Source organism: Pinus tabuliformis, chromosome 8, assembly GCF_031772625.1.
Source record: "Pinus tabuliformis cultivar Carrire ecotype Pingquan chromosome 8, CPIR1, whole genome shotgun sequence".
Lineage (NCBI taxonomy): Eukaryota > Viridiplantae > Streptophyta > Pinopsida > Pinales > Pinaceae > Pinus > Pinus tabuliformis.
Genome location: NC_142294.1, coordinates 445,101,976 through 445,123,801, shown reverse-complemented (window position 1 = coordinate 445,123,801; position 21,826 = coordinate 445,101,976). Strand labels below are relative to the sequence as shown.

The 21,826-nt window shown below is 41.3% G+C and overlaps 2 protein-coding genes across 3 annotated transcripts in view; both read left to right on the top strand.

Moving 5' to 3' along the window:
• LOC149235966 (thioredoxin reductase NTRC-like) overlaps window positions 1-21,826 on the top strand; it is a 377,594-nt gene that overhangs the window by 143,825 nt on the left and 211,943 nt on the right. The window lies entirely within an intron of this gene.
• LOC149235967 (uncharacterized) lies at window positions 7,809-8,741 on the top strand. Its single transcript, XM_089372294.1, has 2 exons — window positions 7,809-8,438; window positions 8,563-8,741. The coding sequence occupies exon 1, from the start codon at window positions 7,819-7,821 to the stop codon at window positions 8,191-8,193; it is 375 nt and encodes a 124-aa protein (XP_089228420.1). The 5' UTR covers window positions 7,809-7,818; the 3' UTR covers window positions 8,194-8,438; window positions 8,563-8,741.

Genomic DNA, 21,826 nt, shown 5'->3' with positions numbered 1-21,826 from the left:
ATCGGCACCTTCTAAGAACGATCTATTTCTGATAGGTGCTGACCCTCTCACTTGTAGAAGTAAGAGGGAGTTGGATTCTGGATGTGGAATGGTAAACTGCAAACTCGTGACTACCTCAAGGATCTTAACTTTCAGAAGTTATATGGTGATGATGCCGGACCAGATTTGGGAAATGTCTCTGAGTTGCATAAATTCATTTGCATTGATGTTCTTGGTGAACATTTGTCCGGATATATGTTTTGCAGTTAGCATGGTGAGCTCATATATTGTTGAGCCTCACTGGATTGGTGCCAAGAATCTTCTTAGATATCTTCGGGGCGCAATCTCTCATGGATTGAGATACACTGTCGAAAATATGAAGCTGCATGATTATTCGAATGTTGACTGGGCAAGCGGTGTGGAGGATCATTAGAGCACTTCTCGGTGCTAGTTCTCTTTGGATTATGCTTCGATGTCATGGATGAGCAAGAAACGGAAGTCGGTCGCTATAAGCACCGCCAAGACCGAATACATAGCTACGAGTATGATCTCGTGTGAAGCTGCCTGGTTGTGGAAGCTCTTTAGTGCGCTGTTTGTACACATGATGAATACCATTGTGATCCTCTGTGACAACCAAGGGGGAGATTCAATTGTTGAGGAATCCCATATTCGATGATTGCTCTAGCAGATAGACATCAGATACTACCTTATCTGGGATATGGTAAGTCGATGAGCGAGGAGGCTCCATCGCATTGAGACTGATGTACAGGTCGCAGACATTTTGTCAAAGATCCAGGGAAAGGTCAAACCTGTGACTTTCCCGAACGACTTGGAGTCGTTGAGAGACCTTCTTAAAAGGGTCTTGCATGCTACATGCATTGAGCTCTGGGAGCTCTGGGGGGCTTGAGGTACTTATTGGAGCAACACACGACCATAGGGCGAATCACCCTCCCCTAATGGTGCACTATGTACTGGGTAAATGGCTCAGCCTTCCCCTATGATACCCCGTGGCGACTTTGGGACAGGATGATTATTTCTCCTGTGGGACAGGATGATTAGTTCTCTTGTCGAGGCATCCTACCCATGCAATTTGGCACTCATGGGAAGTACCTCTCATCTGATCAATGAGCAGGGAAATGGGGTTAGGGACCATAGTAGTACTATCAATGGACGCATTGTTGTATCTACTGTACTCCCTATGCTAGGATGACCTCCATTGATCTGGGATCAGTATGAGTGGTTTGAGACACTCTCTTGTGATATTGATCTGGGATCAATAAAATTGACTTTGGGTCAGTAAGAGTGATATGACACACTCTCTTCAGATGAAACTGACTTCGGGTCAGTAGAGAATGGTATGAGACATTCTCGATCAATTCTTCTTCTTCATGGTTCAGCAGAGCAGAGCAGTGCAGGGCACTGATGGTAGAGATAGTAGAGTCGGACATATGGATCAGCGGATGGAGTTATCCCTAGTTGAAAGGGAGTGTTAAAATTGGCAACCAGGGCCAAACTCCATGTGGGTCATCTTATTAACGACATCTGATATTTTTCTTGGATCCCTCTCATCGAGAGGTGTAAGATTGATCTAAAGATCATCCGATTCCGATAAGTATTCATGGAGATATGAATTTATTAGTGTTATGGGACAATTCATCAAGGTCGGCCAACAACCAAATAAACCCCACTTGTGCTCAACGTTTTAGTATAAATAGAGGTGGCCTTCAAGTCATTTTTACACACACTTGGGATCTCTTCCTCTCTACTTGTCTTTGGGTTTTAGTAGGAGAAGAGATCCTCAGGGATAACGCTGCCCTAATGGAGAAAGGCTCTATGCCCTAATGGAGAAAGGCTCTACGCTGCCCTAATGAAGAAGCCCTAACGCAGTTAATCAAAGAAGGCTCTACGCAGTCAAAGGGAGACCCTCATCGCTGTCATAAAGGAGATTGAAGTAGGGTCCCTCGCTGTCCTAGAAGGGTTTACTATATGCCCTAAACTGCTATGCGTTCAAGCCTTAGCCCTAGCTGCAGGTCTAAAGGGAGATCTCTGTTTTGAGGCCACAACATGGGAGGCTAGGGCAGCATGGGTTGGAGGACTATTTCATGGGTTCAACAAAGTTCGAAGTCTATTGTAGGAAGCCGTGATGCTTGTTGTGCTAGGCCAAGGCCTTGGGAGTTGAATGCTAGCTTGTTTAAAGGCTAACAGATGGTTTGTATCATTGTTGGAGGGTGTCGTGAGCAACAATAGTGTTGTGTGGTAGGCCACATGCCATACCACTACAACAAACCTAGCGTGGGCAGATTTGAGGGTTGTCTTGAGCCCTTACCTTCAGCGTGGAGGAGGAGCATCTCTCCTTGCCTAGTCTGCAGTTTTTGAAGGGCTGTTCGAGGACTGTTGAGAGGAACTTAGGGCTACAGCAATATGCCCAAGTGCCCTAAACAGAACAGTCAGGAACAACAAAGTGTCAAGCAGATTTGAAGCAGTGTTAGAGGTGCATTGGGTCAAGGATATTGACCAGATTTGGATCAGACTTGGAACAGCCTGTGGGAGCCACATGTTGGGTCAACATGGAGTGTTGAATACCCCAAAGGAGTGCAGCCTGATGTGATGAATGTTGTGACATAGACAACATAGTATATGACAACTGTATACATAGTACAACATAGTGCTATCAACATACAATGATGGGTAGCAATGCAGCGTAATGTAAAAAGGGTGCAGCATGGTATGATGCATAGTACAACACTATGTATGATGCAACTACATGGTTGGATGCTACATGTCTTCATGCAGCAGTTAAATACAACAAGATTATACATGGGACAACTGCAATGACACTAGGACAGCTGCAAGTGGGACAACTGCAATGACACTAGGACAGCTGCAAGTGGGACAGTTGCAAGCTTGGTGACACATGGGACAACTGCAACATAGGACAACTGCAAGCATGAAGAATCATGGATAGCAGCAGCATGGTAAAGCATGGACAACAACAAGTACAGTGCAACAAGTACATTGGGACAATAGTAAGCATGGTGCAATAGTGGCACTATGTACAGCAGTGCTAAACACTGGGACAACAGCAGCATGAGGTCCAACATTGTGATGATGGGTGCAGCATGGTGCAGCACGGTGAGGTGCAACATGATGAAAAGATGTAGCACTATGATAGGTGAAGGCGTCACCTTGGAGAATCAGTTGAAGCAGCATGTCTTCAACTGATCTCATGTATCATCATCCGAGGAGATGATCTATGCTCTTATCTAGATAAGTCAAAGTGTTGACTTTTGTTGTAAATGTACTATCTCAATCTCTCTCTCTTTACTGAACTATTGGAGATCATATAAGATGAATTGACGAAGGGTTTCCCCACATTGGGGTTTGTCCCTAGCTAGTGCCACATCTTGTGTCCTCTTGTCTTGGCTTGTCTTCTATTTATATTTATGTTTTATCTGTAGTTTACTCTAATGGTGATGTGAATCTGGAAAAGGTATTGAGCTAACTGTGAAAGTTGAAATAAATTGCTTTAACATAGAACATACCTAAATTTAACAATCTCTCAAATGATCATATCTGTTGATATTCTGCTGAGTTTTGGAATAACCATTTCTGAGATATCTCCTGGAATTATATTCATTCCAAACATACATGCGACATTCTGCAGCTCTATGTCCAAACTTTCCACATGAATAACAATGACCATAAAAGATAGGTTGATACCTGGGAGGAAATCTTCTTCGAGGAATTGTCTTCCAATGTTCTTTCTGCGAATCTTGATCTCTTGTTCTAGCTTGGAGATCTACCTGCTTGGTAGATTTTGCATATCCATCTTCTTTAGTTGTCATAGAAGGACTTGACTCCATTTCGATTTTTTTTCGATTTTTTCTTTGTAACCAAGACTAGTCTTGTCGCTGCATGATCACTAGTTGCTGATGTGTTCATCCAAAGTCTTTGAGCTGTTGGCATAGTTTTGAAGAGTTTTTCCATTTTTTACTTCTTTTCGTGAAGAAACAATTTCAACTCCCAATGCTTCTGTTTCCTTGTTGCTTTCCTGTAATTCTTTCTTGAGTGATTCTTTAATTCGTTTGTATTCTTGAACCTTGATTTTAAGATGTAGGACCTATTCCCTTTCTGTCTTTAATTCATCTTCAAGAGTGTTGACGTGCTTCTTCTCGGCCTTGAGCTCTTTGATAACCCTGATTACTTCATTTTGAAATTCAACCTTAGTCATTTCTTCTTCTTCGTTAGGTGCCTCTTGCTTATTATGCTTGGCCATAAACAATACTCTTCCATTGAATTCTTCTTCGTTATCACTGTCTTCTTCGGATGAGGAGCTATCTTCTTTGGAGAAGAAACTTTTCTGAAACAATTTCTTCTTGCCTTACTTTTTGAATTTCCTAAGACTTTTCTTTCCTTTCGTAACAACCTCATTTTTGTGAGGACATTTGGCTGCAAAATGCCCAACCTCACCACAATCAAAACATATTAATGGAAGTTTACCTTTGAATTTTCCCGTACCTATTCTCATTTTCCGTGTGAAGTAAGCAAACTCTTTATCTGAGAATTCTTCTTCATCTTCTTCCTTTTCCTCATCCTTACAATTGCAATTTTTTGCTTCGGATTCTACTTGTCCTTACTATTGCTTCTTGGATGCGGCAAATGCTGTTCCTAAGTGAGATATGCCATCCTCTTCTGCAATCCTCATTTCATATGCTGTAAGAATTCCATGCAATTCATCTATGTTGAGATTGGTCAGATTCGATCTATCTTCCAAGACATATACCTTAGGGTTAAATATTGCTGGGAAGGTTTTGAGGATCTTTCGGACAACAATTTTCATTTCAACAGGTTCTCCCAAACCTTCCAATATATTTGTTGTTTCATCAACACGCTGAAAGTATGCAGCAATATCTTTATCTTCCCTCATTTTGAGTTTCTCAAGTTTTGCCTTGAAAATTTGAAGCTTTGCCTCTTTCACCTTTGAGTCACTTGCATATATAATTTCTAGCTTCCCCCATACCTCTTTAGCAGTTTCACAACTCAATACCTTAAGATAAATAGTTTCAATAAGTCCACTGATAATAAGATCTTTAGCCTTTACATCATATACCATATTTTTCTTACCTTGTTCATCTTGGGTCGGTGTGAAGCCTTTGTCAATGATTTCCCATACTTCGTATCCTTGCGCCGACAAATAAACCTGCATTCTTCCACTCCAAAGTGCATAGTTATTTCCATTGAACAAAAAAACTCTATTCTTAGCATACTCCATGATCTCTTTCTAGTTGTTACACTGCTATTGAAGGAACCAAGCTCTGATACCAATTGTTGGAAATACTAAGAAGGGGGGGGGGTGAATCAGTATTCCTTAGCAATTAGCGCTTTTAAATCTTTTCAGAGCATTAGTTAATCTTCAATTATTATTAATGTTTATGCAGTACTAACAGTAAATAAAAGAATATAGTAGACACAATAATTTTAGGTGGAAAACCCCCTCCGAGTTAAAAACCATCGAACGTTTTTCTAATAAATTCTTTAATCTTTAGCCCCAACTGAAATTAAAGCAATAACTTCCTAGAATTATAGAAAAGCATTCTTCTCTAGCTCCCACTGGAAGGACAACCGAACGTCCCCGGTTTCTTCAGTAGTCAACTGAATGGATGCCCCAACATCCTAGACCAACCTACCACCCTGATGTGTTCACAAGCTCCAACCTGTAGGCGACTTCATGCACCAGCCTAGCACCTCCCTGCCACCCTAAAGTGTTCATAGCAGTGTTGCACACATCGCGATAAAATCACGATAAAATCGGAAAATCGCGATTTTTTTAAATTGCCGATTCAAAGCGCGATTTTTATCCAAAAAATCGCCGCTTTTTTTTTATAGCGATTTTTATCGAAAAAATCGCGATTTTTTGAAAAAATCGCGATTTTTTCGATAAAATCGCGATTTTTTCGCATTAAATCACGAGGGGCGCGGGCAGCGGGGTTTTATATGGAAAAAACGAATTTTTTTTTATTCATTCAGCAGTCCGCCGCGGAGGAGAAGGAGGAGAAGGAGAGGAAGTGAGGGAGAGGGTTGCCGTCCGTTGTGGGAGCGAATCGAAGCGATTTTAGGAGGAATCCAAGCCAAGATCGCCAATTTGTCCATAAACCAGGTATGTAGATTAATTTTTTTTTGTTTTGGTTCTATAAAAACTTTGTTTTTCATTGTTTTTAAAGAATTTTTGGAAATTTTTCATTGATTTGGGATGGGTTATTTGTTATGACTATGAGAACCAATTTTTGATTTTTATTTTCTCATTTTCTTTAAACATTGTTTATTTTTTTTGATTTTTCATTGTTTTTTGGCATTTGGTTGGGTAACTTGGGTTTAGAAATTGGGATTTTGGAAATAATTAGCTTGTAATTTTGCAAATGCTAAATTGTAATTTGTATTTACTATTATCATTTATGTAATCCTAAATTCCTATTTCCTAATCCTTATTTTTCCATAGGTTTGCAAATTCAAAATTCAAAAACAAACATGCCAAGGAAATTGGATCCTTTCTGGGAATATGGTGACCCTAAAACTCCGAATGATAGACAAAACTTGTATTGCAAGTTGTGTGGAAAGGAAATATTCGGGGGGGTGTACAGGTTGAAGTTCCACCTTGCACAAATCCCTGGACGTGATGTGGTGCCCTGTCTAAAGACAAATGCTGAAATTATCCAAAAAGCCATGAGAGCATTGGGAGAATTAGAGCACACTAGAGACGCCAAAGAAGAACTCAAAAGGCAACTAAAAAGGTCAGTTGAAGGAAGTGGGCCAAGTGGCACAGGTTCTACTGCAGCGTCAGTCAATCCGGTAGCTGCATCATCATATTTTGTTCCTCGAACCACACCTGGTTCACAACCAACTATTGGTTCAATGCTAAAAAGAACTGAAAAAGAAAAAGCTGACAAGTTGATGACAAAATTTCTCCTCTGGAGTGATATTCCTTTCAGCATTATAAGGAATAATCCATTTTTCCAACCTACTCTTGATGCTGTTGCCAGTGTTGGCCCGGGGTACAAACTCCCTTCTCTTCATGATTTCAGAGGCCGGCTTCTTCAAGATGAAAAGCGTGACTGCACCCAAAGATTGGAGGATTTTAGGGCATCATGGGCACAAACAGGATGCACTGTTATGTCAGATGGTTGGACTGACCAAAAGGGGAGAACCCTTATAAACTTCTTGGTTAGTTGTCCCTTGGGGACTATGTTTATCAAATCTGTTGATGCAACTCATCAAATCAAAGATGCAAAAAATTTATGTGATTTGCTGGATGTGTTTATTTTGGAGGTGGGTGCAGAAAATGTTGTCCAAGTCATAACGGACAATGCTGCAAATTATGTTGCTGCTGGTAGAATGCTTATGGACAGGCATCCTACTTTATTTTGGACACCTTGTGCTGCCCATTGTATTGATTTGATGTTAGAGGACATTGGGAAAATTCCCTTTGTCAAAGAGGTTGTTGACTCATCAAAAAGCATCACAAAATTTATTTACAATCACACATCTGTGCTTAGCTTGATGAGAAAATGCACCAACAACAAAGAGTTGGTGCGCCCCGCCATTACACGGTTTGCGACGAGTTCCATATCTCTTCAATCCCTCTTGAATTCTATGTGGGATTTGAAGAGAATGTTTCTTTCAGAGGAGTGGCGTGCTTCGACAATGAGCCGCAAACCAGAAGGAGAGGCCGTCTGCAGACTAGTTTCATACCAGGAGGACTTCTGGGCGGGAGTGCAGGAGGTGTGCGCTGTTACAGAACCTTTGGTAAAGGTTCTTTGGTTGGTTGATGGTGAGAAGCCCGCAATGGGCTATTTGTATGAAGCCATGGATAGGGCCAAAGAAGCCATTCGGTCCTACTATGATGACAAGGGAGATGATGGGTTCCAGAGACAACTCCTTCTATGGAACGTCATTGATGAGCGATGGAACAACACACTCCATCGTCCCATTCATGCTGCTGGCCTTTTCCTGAACCCTGCATTTTCTTATGCATGTGGGTTTAATTTTGATGTTGAGGTCGTGGAAGGATTATTAACCTGTGTCCAGAAGATGGTGAGAACTTCAGAAGAACGTATGGAGGCCTCTAGACAAATTGAGCAATATAAGTTGTCAGCTGGCACATTTGGCTTTGAGATGGCTGTCATTGATAGGACGGTTAAAATGCCAGGTATTTTTTAGTTTGTAGTATGTACTTTGTAACTTTGTTTCAAATTTCATTGTTTCTTCAAATTCCATTTTTTTCTTATGTTTATTTAAAATTTTCTTTGTAATTTTGTTGTAGACGCATGGTGGAAGATGTATGGTGGCAGAGTACCCCTTTTGCAAAATCTTGCCGTGCGGATCCTCAGCCAAACATGCAGCTCCTCGGGATGTGAGCGCAATTGGAGTGTATTTGAAAAAATACACAACAAGAAGCGCAATAGGTTAACACTTAAACATTTAAAATATTGCAAATTTCCAAATAAATTTTTGAATTCATTAAAGTTTTAAACAATATTTTTTTTATAATATTAATTATTAATTTATTATTTCATGAACTTTGTACAGGTTGGAGTCCCATAGACTTAATGACATGGTCTATGTCTACTACAATCTTCGATTGTGGGTGAAACAACTAGAGAAGACACCTGATACGGAAGCCATCTCATTGGATGGGATTGACACCACTGCTGAATGGAGGGTTGAGACCGAGAGGCCTCTCATGGATCCCACTGAGGATTGGTTAGTGCAGGAGGAGGGGGAGGAGGAGGAGGAGGAGGAGCAGGAGCAGGAGCAGGAGGAGGAGGAGTTGGAGGAGCAGGAGGAGGAGGTGACACCGCCTACCCGGGCTACCCGGGCTACCACTACCACTAGTAGAGGACGTGGTCTCCGTCCACCTCAGCCTCCTGTAGCTGCTACTACTAGTTCTTCAGCTTCTAGAGCACGTCAGACTCCACTGCCATTTCCACCACCACAGGCACCAGCTTCTACATCTAGAGGGAAAGAGAAAGCTGTGCCACATTCTCGCAAGAGGGGCAGAGGAAATCAATAGGATTAGACTTTCATTTTATTGTATATGACATTATGACATGATGAGATACATTATCATATTTTTTGTTGATATTTTGAGGCTGAGTTGGACTTGGGACTCAGGACTTACTATTCAGGACATGATTCAATGTTATGTGTGATTTTAGCGCTAGAAATGATATTGAACATCTTATATATTAGTTTTTTTATCATATTTATGTGTCAATGTATTTATTTTATGTTGTAGATGGTTTAGATATTAAAAAAATTGAAAAAAATTGAAAAAAAATGAATATTTTTGTGCCAAACGATTTTTTCCCGCTTTTTTCCGATTTTTTCCCGATTTTAACGATTTTTTCCGCTTTTTTCCCGGCGCCGATTAAATCCCGATCGCGATGTGTGCAACATTGGTTCATAGGCTCCAACTTGTAGGCGACTTCATGCACCAACCTACCACCTCCCTGCCACCCTATAATGATTGAAATGAGACAAGAGTGTGGATTCCCGTACCAGGGACAACGATCCACGATACAATTGATTTACAATGATTTTGACCAAACACCCAATCTGTTGGACACAGATTGTCATTGATGTCAATATGGCAATATTCAAGAGGAGGAGACAAAGCATATCGGAGCCAAGAGGAGCAAAGGAGCCAAGAGGAGCAGACCAAGCCAGAGGAGCCACATTGGAGCAAAGAGGAACATATCGGAGGAGCCACATATATATAGACCATACATATATGCCAAAGAAGAGGAGCAATGGAGCAGACAGAGTTAGCGGAGCTACAGGAGCAAACAGAGCAAATGGAACAGAGCATATATATATGCCATATGTATATGCCAAAGAAGAGGAGCAAACGGAGGATATCAGAGCAAGAGGAGCCATATTGGAGGAGTGCTGCATGTAATACGTGCCCACGAAGAACCTACAAGAGGAGCACACAGCTATCGGGAGCCATATATCCATGGGACGCAGCAATCATAGCTATCGGAGCAATAGTGCTTAAGGAATACTGTATCGGAGGCAAAGATTGTGGCGGAATTGTGTTTAAACTTTAAACACAGAAATCCCTCCAAGGCGGCGAATTCCATTTCCGCAAAGAAATGGTAGATAAACCATTAAACGGAACATTGGGCGGATGTGAATTCTTATTAAGATTGGTCCAGACCCATATCGGGTCTGAAACCAATATCGCATCGGAGGAGTGGAGCCTTTCGGAACCGCTGAAGTGTATACATCGAAATCTTGGAGCCGAAGTATTATAAAGTGCAGCGGATAAGGATTTCGGGTCCGAACCCAATATCGCGTCGGAGAGGGCCGTTTAAGCTCTTAACTGTGCGCTCCGAAATCCCGGAGCCGTAGTATTATAAAGTGCAGTGGATAAGGATTTCGGGTCCAAAAGGAACCTTTGATACGGCTACATGGGAGAGCTCCGATATCCCGGAGCCGAAATACTATAGATTGGAGTTAATGGATATTGGGTCCGCAAAGGCTTAGACTGTACGCTTCGATAATCGGAGCCGAAATATTATAAAACAGAGCCTAAAGGAGCGTCGGGTCCGCAGACCCATTACATTGCAAATTTGCCGATAGGCCGGACCCGAAATCTCTTTAGAAGGGAGCTTAATGTGCGTCGGGTCCGCACAACAGATTGGAAGCATTTGTGTACAGACTCCGCCGATAGCGATTGCCGATATCGCGTCGGGGGAAAGGAAAAAGGGATATCATAAGGCGTGAATGTATTTAAAGTCACTCTTTTGAATTACTGATGATAGCATAAAGCCGTCGATAGAGTGTTGGGCGTATTATTCCTATAAAAGCCTCCGATAGAGTGTTGGGCGTATTATTCCTATAAAAGCCTCCGAAAGTGTTTTTTTTAAGTAATTCCTTTGGAATTGATGCCCTATGGAAGAGTAAAGCACTATTTGTCAATTAAGCAAGGATTGTGGGCTCGGAGAGATCAATGAAGATATCAGTTTAATGACTGATAAGCCAATAGAAGAAGAAAGGGAAATTGAGACTGATATAGGAGAAATTACTGCTAGATTGGGAAGATTATCCCAAACGCCTGCACCCAGGCCATCAGGTTCCGAGGCAAAAATACTGTAAGGAATAGCCTCGATAGTGTGGGAGACCGAATCATGACGATTATGATTGGGATAAGATGTGGCTGTCTGTTAAATGAAGCGGCTCCAGTGTATGCCTACGATCATGAGCAAAACAGGAGTGTTGTTACAATTTTGATATATGTATCCTGTGATTTTTGGAATGGTTGGATAGACAGAGGGAACTAAAGTCCGGGAAGCCGAAGAAGCAAGCAAGAGAGGAGGTAACGGACAGGGCAAGCAAGTGTTGAGGAAGCCGAAGAGCCTGCGGAGAAAGGAAGCCAAGGAGCCAGCGAGAAAGAGGAAATGAATGGACAGACGCATGGAATGTATAAAAGCAGCAAAAACAGAGAACTGATGTGTGGTTGGTGTATGGTTTAACCTGAGTATGAGATGGTGGAAGCAGGAGAGGCAAAGGGGGCAGCAGAAGCAGTGGAAGCTGAAAAGAGTGCAGCAGCACACCAGTGTATACCAAAGAGGTTGGAGCCTCAGAATTGAACAGGATTGAAGTCCTTGGGAGTTGGTGCTCCTAAGTCCAAGATTGGTGTCTTGGCAAAACAGAGTTGGTGCTCTTGAGGTTGGAGCCTCTCTGAAGTCCAAGTTGGAGCTTGGCAACTGTTCACAATTAGATATATATTAATACTGTATTTATTTCATTGCACTGTTTTGCGTTTCTTTAATAAAAGCATTAATTCCAGCTGTTGATTTCTGTGGTCTGTGTATACATATACAAATACATATATGCTTTTGGGAATCACTAGAACAATTAAAAATTATTGTAAGAAACACTGATTCACCCCCCCTCTCAGTATTTCCAACAATTGGTATCAGAGCAGGCTTCTTCATACTAGCCTAACAGCTTGAAGAAGGATTAGCAGCCATGATGAGAAATCATGAAGCATCAAGGAAACCTCCTCTGTTCGATGGCACTAACTTTGGGTTTTGGAAGAAAAGAATGACTTACTATTTAATGTCCCTTGGACCTGAAGTCTGGCATTTTTGTTAAACTGAATACCAAGCGACTTCCACTCTTCCAACAAACCAAGACGAGAGGAAAGCCTACATTGCAAATGCAAAAGCCATGAACTCTATCACTAGTGGAATCACTGATTCCGAGTTTACAAAAATCATGCATTGTAACTCTGCCAAAGAAATGTGGGAGAAGCTAGTTGGCTTGTACGATGGAGACTCAAAAGTCAAAAAGGCAAAGCTTCAAACTCACAGAAGACAATTTGAAAGTTTGAAGATGGAAGATGAAGAAGACATTGCAGCATACCTCCTCCGAGTAGCTGAAGTGGTAAATTCCCTGAAAGGATTGGACGAAAAAGTTGAAGAAAGTACCATTGTTCAAAAGGTATTAAGGTCTCTTCCAGACAGATTTGACTCCAAAATAAGTGCTATAGAAGAATCAAAGGATCTTGACACCCTCAAAATGGATGAACTCCATGGAATTCTCACTGCCTATGAAATGAGGAAAGGTGGTCCTAGCTCCAAAGATGCAGCATTCAAGGCCTCAAAGTCAAAGGAAGGGAAAGAAAGAAATGACTATAGTGATGAGTCAGATGTGGAATCCGAATTGGCTCAATATGTACGAAAGCTGAAGAGAGGATCTAAGCTTAAAGGCAAGTATCCTCTTATCTGTTTTAAATGTGGTAAAATAGGTCATTATGCAGCAAAATGTCCTCATAAACATGATAGTGATGATGAAGGAAATTCTAAAAGAATGGCACATAAAAAGAAAGGGTTCAATAAGAAAAACTTCTTCTCCAAGCAAGATGAGTCTGATGAGGATGAGTTTATGGTCATCAAAAGGAAATTAGATGAGGAAAGTGATCATGATGAAAGCCAAGAAGCATTATTCATGGCACTCACAGATGATGATGACTCGGGCCTAGAAGGGAATGTAGATGAACTGTTAATAAGCGCCATTGAAGAAAACGAGAAACTACGGAACAAAATCATTTCTCTCAAAGTGGAAAACGAGGAAATAAGAAGGAGAGAAGATCTCTTGGAAGCAAAGCTTAAAGAAAAAGAAGAGACTTGTGAAGAACGCGAGGCCGAAGTAGTATCTCTGAAAAAGGAATTGGAGCAAATTAAAAAGGGTTGTAAAAGCTCTCAAATACTTGAGACTATTCTGAAAAATCAAAAACCTCAACATGATAAGTCTGGAATAGGTTTCAAAGGAGAATCCTCAAGCACTAAGAATAGTGCGAAAAGCTATGCCGATGCACTTTCCTGCAACCCAAAAGATGAAAAAGTATGTTATCAAAAGTGCATCCCAGATTCCAAGAATGAAGAAAGAATTACTCCAAAGAAGAATGTGGAGTCGAATCATGGACACTACAGCAAATACAAACCTGTACTCCACCAAGGGCCCATCAAAAATCCAAAGGACGAGGGAGGAGTAATTCCCAGGAAGGAAATCGACTTAAACCGTGGTTGCTTCAAAACCATCTTTCTTGGACACTGTTTTCACTGTAAAAACTTCTGTCACCAAGCTAGACACTGTATGGCTCGCAGAAGTGAAAAGACAACGCAAAATGACTGAGTAATCAACTCATATGCCCCCAAAAGACAGGGACAAATCAAAACCTTCAATTCATTTGATCCCTTGATTAAATTTGATCTGACTTGCTCTTTTTGCTACAATAATGGACACTATGAACAAGACTGCCCACTCAAAGGAAGAAAGACGAGTAGCAAGAACTCTGACATGGACAAATGCGGCCTGGCTCTATTTGCGCAAAATAATGGAAACCAGTGGTTTGTGGATAGTGGGTGCTCCAGACACATGACAGGAGACAGAAGGAAATTTATCTCACTGAGCAAAAAGGAAGGGAATGTGTCCTTTGGAAGCGGAACTGGCAAAATTGCAGGAAGAGGAACAGTTACTCTGATCAATGGAAAAGGAAAAGCTCAAGATGCTCTGCTGGTTGACGGACTCAAACACAACCTTCTGAGTGTCAGCCAAATCTGTGATCAAGGACATAAGGTTGTTTTCAGCACCAAAGACTGTGAAATAAGGAACTCTGCCTCAGGGAAACTTGTGGCAAAAGGGGTGAGAACACCAGACAATATTTACATTCTGAACAAGATTCAGGAAAATAAATGCTACTTGAGTCAGACAGATGAGAGTTGGCTGTGGCACAAGAGACTTGGACATACCAGCTTCGAAAATCTGATCAATATCAGCAAGATCAAAGCTGTACAAGACATCCCAAGGCTGTTCAAACCAAATCAAGCAGTGTGTGGTCCATGTCAACATGGAAAGCAGACCAGAACCAGCCACAAGACAAAGGAACACTGTACATCAAAGCCCTTGGAGATCATCCATGCTGATGTGTGTGGGCCAACTAGAAACCAAGCACTCCAAGGAGAAAGGTACTTTGTGTTATTTGTTGATGATTATACTAGAATGATGTGGATATATTTCATAAAGTATAAATCTGAAACCTTTGAGTGTTTTAAGAATCTAAAAGCCCTTGTAGAAAATGAAAAAGATTCAAAAATTAAGTGCCTCAGAACAGACAGAGGAGGAGAATTCACATCAAACGAGTTCAATAAGTTCTGTAATATTCATGGAATTAAAAGGGAATTCTCGGCTGCCAGAACACCTCAGCAAAATGGGGTAGTTGAAAGACGAAACCAAACAGTCCAAGAGATGGCAAGAACCATGCTATTAGCAGCAGACCTACAACCTAAATTCTGGAGGGAAGCAGTAGGGACAGCTGTCTATACACTGAATCGGACTCAATTAATACCAAATTGTGACAAAACTCCTTATGAGCTATGGAAAGGAAGACCTGCTTCGGTGAAGTACTTCAAGATATTTGGAAGCAAGTGCTTCATAAAAATAAATGATGGCTCACCTGGAAAGTTTGATTCTCGGGTTGATGAGGGGATATTTCTTGGATACTCTCCACGGAGCAAGGCTTACAAGTGCTACAATTTTCGATTGAAGAAAATAGTGGAAAGCATTGATGTAAAGGTTGATGAAGATCTTCTAGAAAAGGAAATTGAAGAACATGAAGATGACTTTCTCCTTGAAGAAGAAGAACCTAAAGAAGAAAAGATAGATGATGAAGAAGAAGAAGAGAAAAGAGAACCACCTCATACCCCTTCAAAGATGAAGTATATTGAAAGATATCATCCAGAAGAGCAGATCATTGGCGATAAAGATGAAGGTGTGCAGACCCGAAGAAGGATATCAATTACACCCAAGAGAAAAGTCATTGCCCTCCTATCTATGATAGAACCAGAAACATTTGCAGAAGCAAGTAAGGATCCTCACTGGGTAAAAGCAATGGAAGAAGAAATGTCCCAAATTGAGAAGAACAAGACATGGGAGCTGGTACCTCGTCCAAAGGACAAAAACATAATAGGAACCAAATGGGTGTTCAAAAATAAAATGAATGAGGAAGGACAGGTTATCAGAAACAAGGCAAGACTTGTCTGCAAAGGCTATTCACAAATTGAAGGAGTTGACTTTGAAGAGACATTTGCACCCGTGGCCCGTATGGAAGCTATCAGGATGTTCTTAGCATTTTCTTGCTCAAAAGGATTCAAAATCTATCAAATGGACGTGAAATCAGCATTTCTAAATGGGGAACTCAAGGAGGAAGTCTACATGGAGCAGCCAGAAGGTTTTGATCTGACAGCAGGAAAGGACCTAGTCTGTAAGTTGAAAAAGGCTCTGTATGGATTGAAACGAGCTCCTAGAGCTTGGTATGCAAGACTGGATAACTATCTCCAACAGCAAGGCTTCAAAAAGGGAGTGGCTGGAAGCAATCTATACATAAAGACAGATCAAGGTAAGTTACTAGTTGCTCTCGTTTATGTCGACGATCTGATTTTTGCTAGCAATAATGATGAAATGAGCCATGAATTTTCTCAAAGCATGGAAAAAGAGTTTGAGATGTCAATGATAGGAGAGCTGTCCCACTTCCTTGGACTTCAAGTATCTCAAACCAGAGCAGGATTGTGTATATCTCAAGCCAAATATCTAAAAGACATGCTCAAAAAATATGGAATGGAGGACTGTGCACCCGTGAGTACACCTATGACCACAAACTGCAAATTGAGCAAAGATGATGACTCCCCTCTAGTAGATGCAACTCATTACAGGTCAATGATTGGAGCCCTTCTATACTTAACAGCTACACGACCATACATAATGCAAGCAGTAGGAATGGTGGGAAGATTTCAATCTGCTCCCAAACAATCTCATTTATTAGCTGTAAAAAGAATTCTCAGATATTTGAAGGGAACTTCTGATTTTGGTCTTTGGTACCTAAAGGACTCAACATTGACGGTAACTGCATACACCGATGCTGATTGGGCTGGAAGTATAGATGATCGGAAGAGAACTAGTGGAAATGCATTCTTCCTAGGAGACTGTTTAGTATCTTGGCTCAGCAAAAACAGTCATCGATATCATTATCCACAGCCGAAGCCGAGTATATTGCTGCAGCAGACTGTTGTTCTCAGATACTATGGATGAAGGAAACTCTAAAAGATCTCGACATATGTACAGATAAACCAATTACCGTTTATTGTGACAACACAAGTGCTATCAGTCTCAGCAAAAATCGAGTGATGCACTCAAGAACCAAACACATACCGATCAAGTATCATTTCCTCCGTGAGAAAGTAGCTGAACAAAATATCGTCCTAGAATATATTAGGACTAAGGAGCAGATAGCTGATATTTTCACAAAACCTCTTCCTTGAGAAGCATTTGAACATCTGCGTCAAAAGATGGGGGTTATTTCTTTATCATCACTCAAGTTCATTCATAAAGATGTAGCAGGACAGGGAGAGAAATTTGACAGGGGGAGTTCGTATGCATTCCTTTGCCATTGATGTCAAAGGGGGAGAGAGCAGAAGAATATTGCCATCAATAACAAAGGGGAAGATTGTTGGACACAGATTGTTATTGATGTCAATATGGCAATATTCAAGAGGAGGAGACAGAGCATATTGGAGCCAAGAGGAGCAGACCAAGCTAGAGGAGCCACATTGGAGCACAGAGGAACATATCGGAGGAGCCACATATATATAGACCATACATATATGCCAAAGAAGAGGAGCAATGGAGCAGACAGAGTTAGCGGAGCTACAGGAGCAAACAAAGCAAATGGAACAGAGCTTATATATATGCCATATGTATATGCCAAAGAAGAGGAGCAAACGGAGGATATCAGAGCAAGAGGAGCCATATCGGAGGAGTGCTGCATGTAATACATGCCCACGAAGAACCTACAAGAGGAGCACACAGCTATTGGGAGCCATATATCCATGGGACGCAACAATCATAGCTATCAGAGAAATAGTGCTTAAGGAATACTGTATCGGAGGCAGAGATTGTGGCGGAACTGTGTTTAAACACAGAAATCCCTCCAAGGCGGCGAATTCCATTTCCGCAAAGAAATGGTGGATAAACCATTAAACGAAACATTGGGCGAACATGAATTCTTATTAAGATTGGTCCAGACCCATATCGGGTCCGAAACCAATATTGCATCGGAGGAGTGGAGCCTTTCGGAACCATCGAAGTGTATGCTCCGAAATCCCGGAGCCGAAGTATTATAAAGTGCAGCAGATAAGGATTTCGGGTCTGAACCCAATATCGTGTCGGAGAGGGCCGTTTAAGCTCTTAACTGTGCGCTCCGAAATCCCGGAGCCGAAGTATTATAAAGTGCAGCGGATAAGGATTTCGGGTCCGAAAGGAACCTTTGATACGGCTAAATGGGAGAGCTCCGATATCCCGGAGCCGAAATACTATAGATTGGAGTTAATGGATATCGGGTCTGCAAAGGCTTAGACTGTACACTCCGATAATCGGAGCCGAAATATTATAAAACAGAGCCTAAAGGAGCGTCGGGTCCGCAGACCCATTACATTGCAAATCTGCCGATAGGGAACTGCCGATAGGCCGGACCAGAAATCTCTTTAGAAGGGAGCTTAATGTGCGTCGGGTCCGCACAGCAGATTGGAAGCATTGGTGTACAGACTCCGCCGATAGCGATCGCCGATATTGCGTCGGGGGAAAGGGAAAAGGGATATCATAAGGCGTGAATGTATTTAAAGTCACTCTTTTGAATTACTGACGATAGCATAAAGCCGTCGATAGAGTGTTGGGCGTATTATTCCTATAAAAGCCTCCGATAGTGTTTTTTTTTAAGTAATTCCTTTGGAATTGCTTCCTGATGGAAGAGTAAAGCACTATTTGTCAATTAAGCAAGGATTGTGGGCTCGGAGAGATCAATGAAGATATCAGTTTAATGACTGATAAGCCAATAGAAGAAGAAAGGGAAATTGAGACTGATATAGGAGAAATTACTGCAGATTGGGAAGATTATCCCAAACGCCTGCACCCAGGCCATTAGGTTCCGAGGCAAAAATTCTGTAAGGAACAGTCCCGATAGTGTGGGAGACCGAATCATGACGATTATGATTGGGATAAGATGTGGCTGTCCGTTAAATGAAGCGGCTCCAGTGTATGCCTGCGATCATGAGCAAAACAGGAGTGTTGTTACAATTTTGATATATGTATCCTGTGATTTTTGGAACGGTTGGATAGACAGAGGGAACTGAAGTCCGGGAAGCCGAAGAAGCAAGCAAGGGAGGAGGTAACTGATAGGGCAAGCAAGCGTTGAGGAAGCCGAAGAGCCTGCGGAGAAAGGAAGCCAAAGAGCCAGCGAGAAAGAGGAAATGAATGGACAGAGGCATGGAATGTATAAAAGCAGCAAAAACAGAGAACTGATGTGTGGTTGGTGTATGGTATAACTTGAGTATGAGATAGTGGAAGCAGGAGAGGCAAAGGGGGCAGCAGAAGCAGTGGAAGCTGAAAAGAGTGCAGCAGCACACCAGTGTATACCAAAGAGGTTGGAGCCTCAGAATTGTACAGGATTGAAGTCCTTGGGAGTTGGTGCTCCTAAGTCCAAGATTGGTGTCTTGGCAAAACAGAGTTGGTGCTCTTGAGGTTGGAGCCTCTCTGAAGTCCAAGTTGGAGCTTGGCAACTGTTCACAATTAGATATATATTAATATTGTATTTATTTCATTGCACTGTTTTGCGTTTCTTTAATAAAAGCATTAATTCCAGCTGTTGATTTCTGTGGTCTGTGTATACATATACAAATACATATATGCTTTTGGGAATCACTAGAACAATTAAAAATTATTGTAAGAAACACTGATTCACCCCCCCTCTCAGTATCTCCAACACAATCACACTATGACCTGCAACCCAACCATGACATCATCCCAATAGCGACTCCTATACCTCCCAATAATGCTTTTTCGACTCTAGACAAATTGACTCTTTTACAATAATGACTTTTCCAATGATGACACTTTTACAAATGACTCTTTTACAACTTTACAATGATGACTCTTGGCCTTGACACTTCTTCACAATATACGGATGGCTATCATGTCTTCAAAGGATTTTTGCTGCAATTCTTCCTTTGATTTGATAATTCTGCTCTTGAATTCTTGCTTGAAGCTGTACTTGAATCTTCTTCTACCTGCATGCAAAATTTGCCCAGCGAAACCAATCCCAAAAGAAAACAAAATACCCTTCAACTTACCTCTGCCTGCAGAACACATGTAAGTGCGTAATAATGAATAAATACAAATTAAAATTACAATGCGTACCTGAAGTGTGCTTGTCATTTTTGTTGTTGACTTATTGCAACGGTAGACAAAGACACCCACTCTTGATATAGGTCTGGACTCTATGCAAGACTATATCCAAAACTGACCTAAAAATATATACAATAAAAATTGATGACAGACCCTAGACTTGTGATGGAACAAGTTCCAAATACAACAACAGAGGTTGTTCTATCAACTATGACAAGACAAGTAACATGAACTTACAACATCATATAGATTTAGCAGACTTGGTGTAGCATCAAATGTGTAGTATCAAGAATAGGACATCCGAAATGTGGTATCAAAACTAACTGTGACATATAGAGACATAGAGATATAACCGAGACCCTGTATGTACTTACGTTGTCCTGCAAAAACATATGTCAAAGATGATACTCATATTTCAAATGTAAACACTAATCATACATACCTTGCTGTAGGAGACTTACCCTTGACTGTTGATGTGTGGTCCTTACTGTAGTGATCCTTGAATGCATGCTTTTTCTTGCCTTCTAGGAGCTCGATATTGAATCTGTTGTATCTATGTAATTTCGGATCTCCAGGGTCTGAAATTTCATCTTGTGGTAGCCCTCTGAGTCCTCTTTCCAACCCCACAAGTCTGATCAAGATTGGATTCTTCAAGAAAGAGTTATGCCCAATCTCCCACGATGATCTGATTATAGATTAGTTCAGTAGAGCGAACTTGTACGAAGTGCCATGTGTCACTGTTGTGACCTTTGGCCCTGAAAACGCTACTCAACAAACTACAGTCTGTCCTCTTTTTGTGACTATTTATGAAATTTGAATCCAATGCTCAGAGAGAAAGTTATGACGATTTTCCCAACGTCACCTGTTTGACATGGAATTTGGGAGCCTGCAAAAACCCTAACTTCCTCAGATCATATCTCCGAAAATATAGCGAACCAAGATCTGAAATTCGATCACGAGTTTCATCAAGATTTCGACTCAAATGGGTTTTAATTACAGTTTCTAAAGCTTCGCAGAAAAAAAATTATAGCAAAAATGCCACAATGACTTGTTTGAAGCCACACAATCCCTACTAGAGGAGGATATGAGGGTCATTATTTATATGAATGTCTTGAGTTGACAGGGTCCTCAACAAGTGAACGTTGGAGGGATTTTAGGAGCAATTTTTTTTTAATTATTGACTATTCAATTACCACAACCAATTATGAGTGCCATGCCACAACTCCATAGGGTTTTAGTCCACTAACTGGGGTTACTAACTTCAAACATGAATATCTTTTAAACTGTGAAGAATTACTTGGCGTGCCATATATCAACGGAAACATCTCGACGAGTAGAATCCATCTAGAAGATCCTTGACTCAGAATAGAGTAATTTGTCCAGTCAAAATGGCTATGCAAGATCGGTGTAGCCCGTAGTGCTACTTGGGTTGACATTAATGACAACCACTGATCAACAACTTTTATGTTGAGGTTTACATTGATAGAACTTTTGACGAACTCAATTCTTAAGGGATATGCATCCATCCTTGCATACCATGCTCTAGGAGCTTGCTTCAAGCCATATAGGGCTTTCTTAAGTTTGCAAACATGTGTATCTCTGCTATTTATTTTGAAGCCTTTCGGTTGTGCAGTGTATACTTCTTCATCAATGGTTTCATTTAGAAATGTTGTTTTGATATCCGTTTGATGGATATTTGTTAAAATTGGCAACTAGGGCCAAATTCCACTTTGGACAGCTCATTTGATGGAGATAATTATTGCATTGAATTCCTCTTTTTGAGAGGACCAAAATCAATTGAAAGATCACTAAATTTGGACAAGGGGAAATATGTTTTTGAAGTGAAGCCCACACGTGCAAATTTTCCAGGTTGGGCACATCATCATGTAGGCTCATGAAGCCCAAAAGCTAAGTTGCAGGAAACGTGGCCCTAGGGGTCGTTTCCTCCCAGGAAACGAAACGAAACGTGTTTCCGCGTACCGTACGGCCTGGAAACGCGTTTCCGGCCGTACGACCACGTTTCCCGAAACGGAAACGTGGCCGTACG

What these genes read in the sequence shown, in the direction of transcription:
- LOC149235967 (XM_089372294.1), top strand. Translation starts at nt 7,819, where the DNA reads ATGGGCTATTTGTATGAAGCCATGGATAGGGCCAAAGAAGCCATTCGG.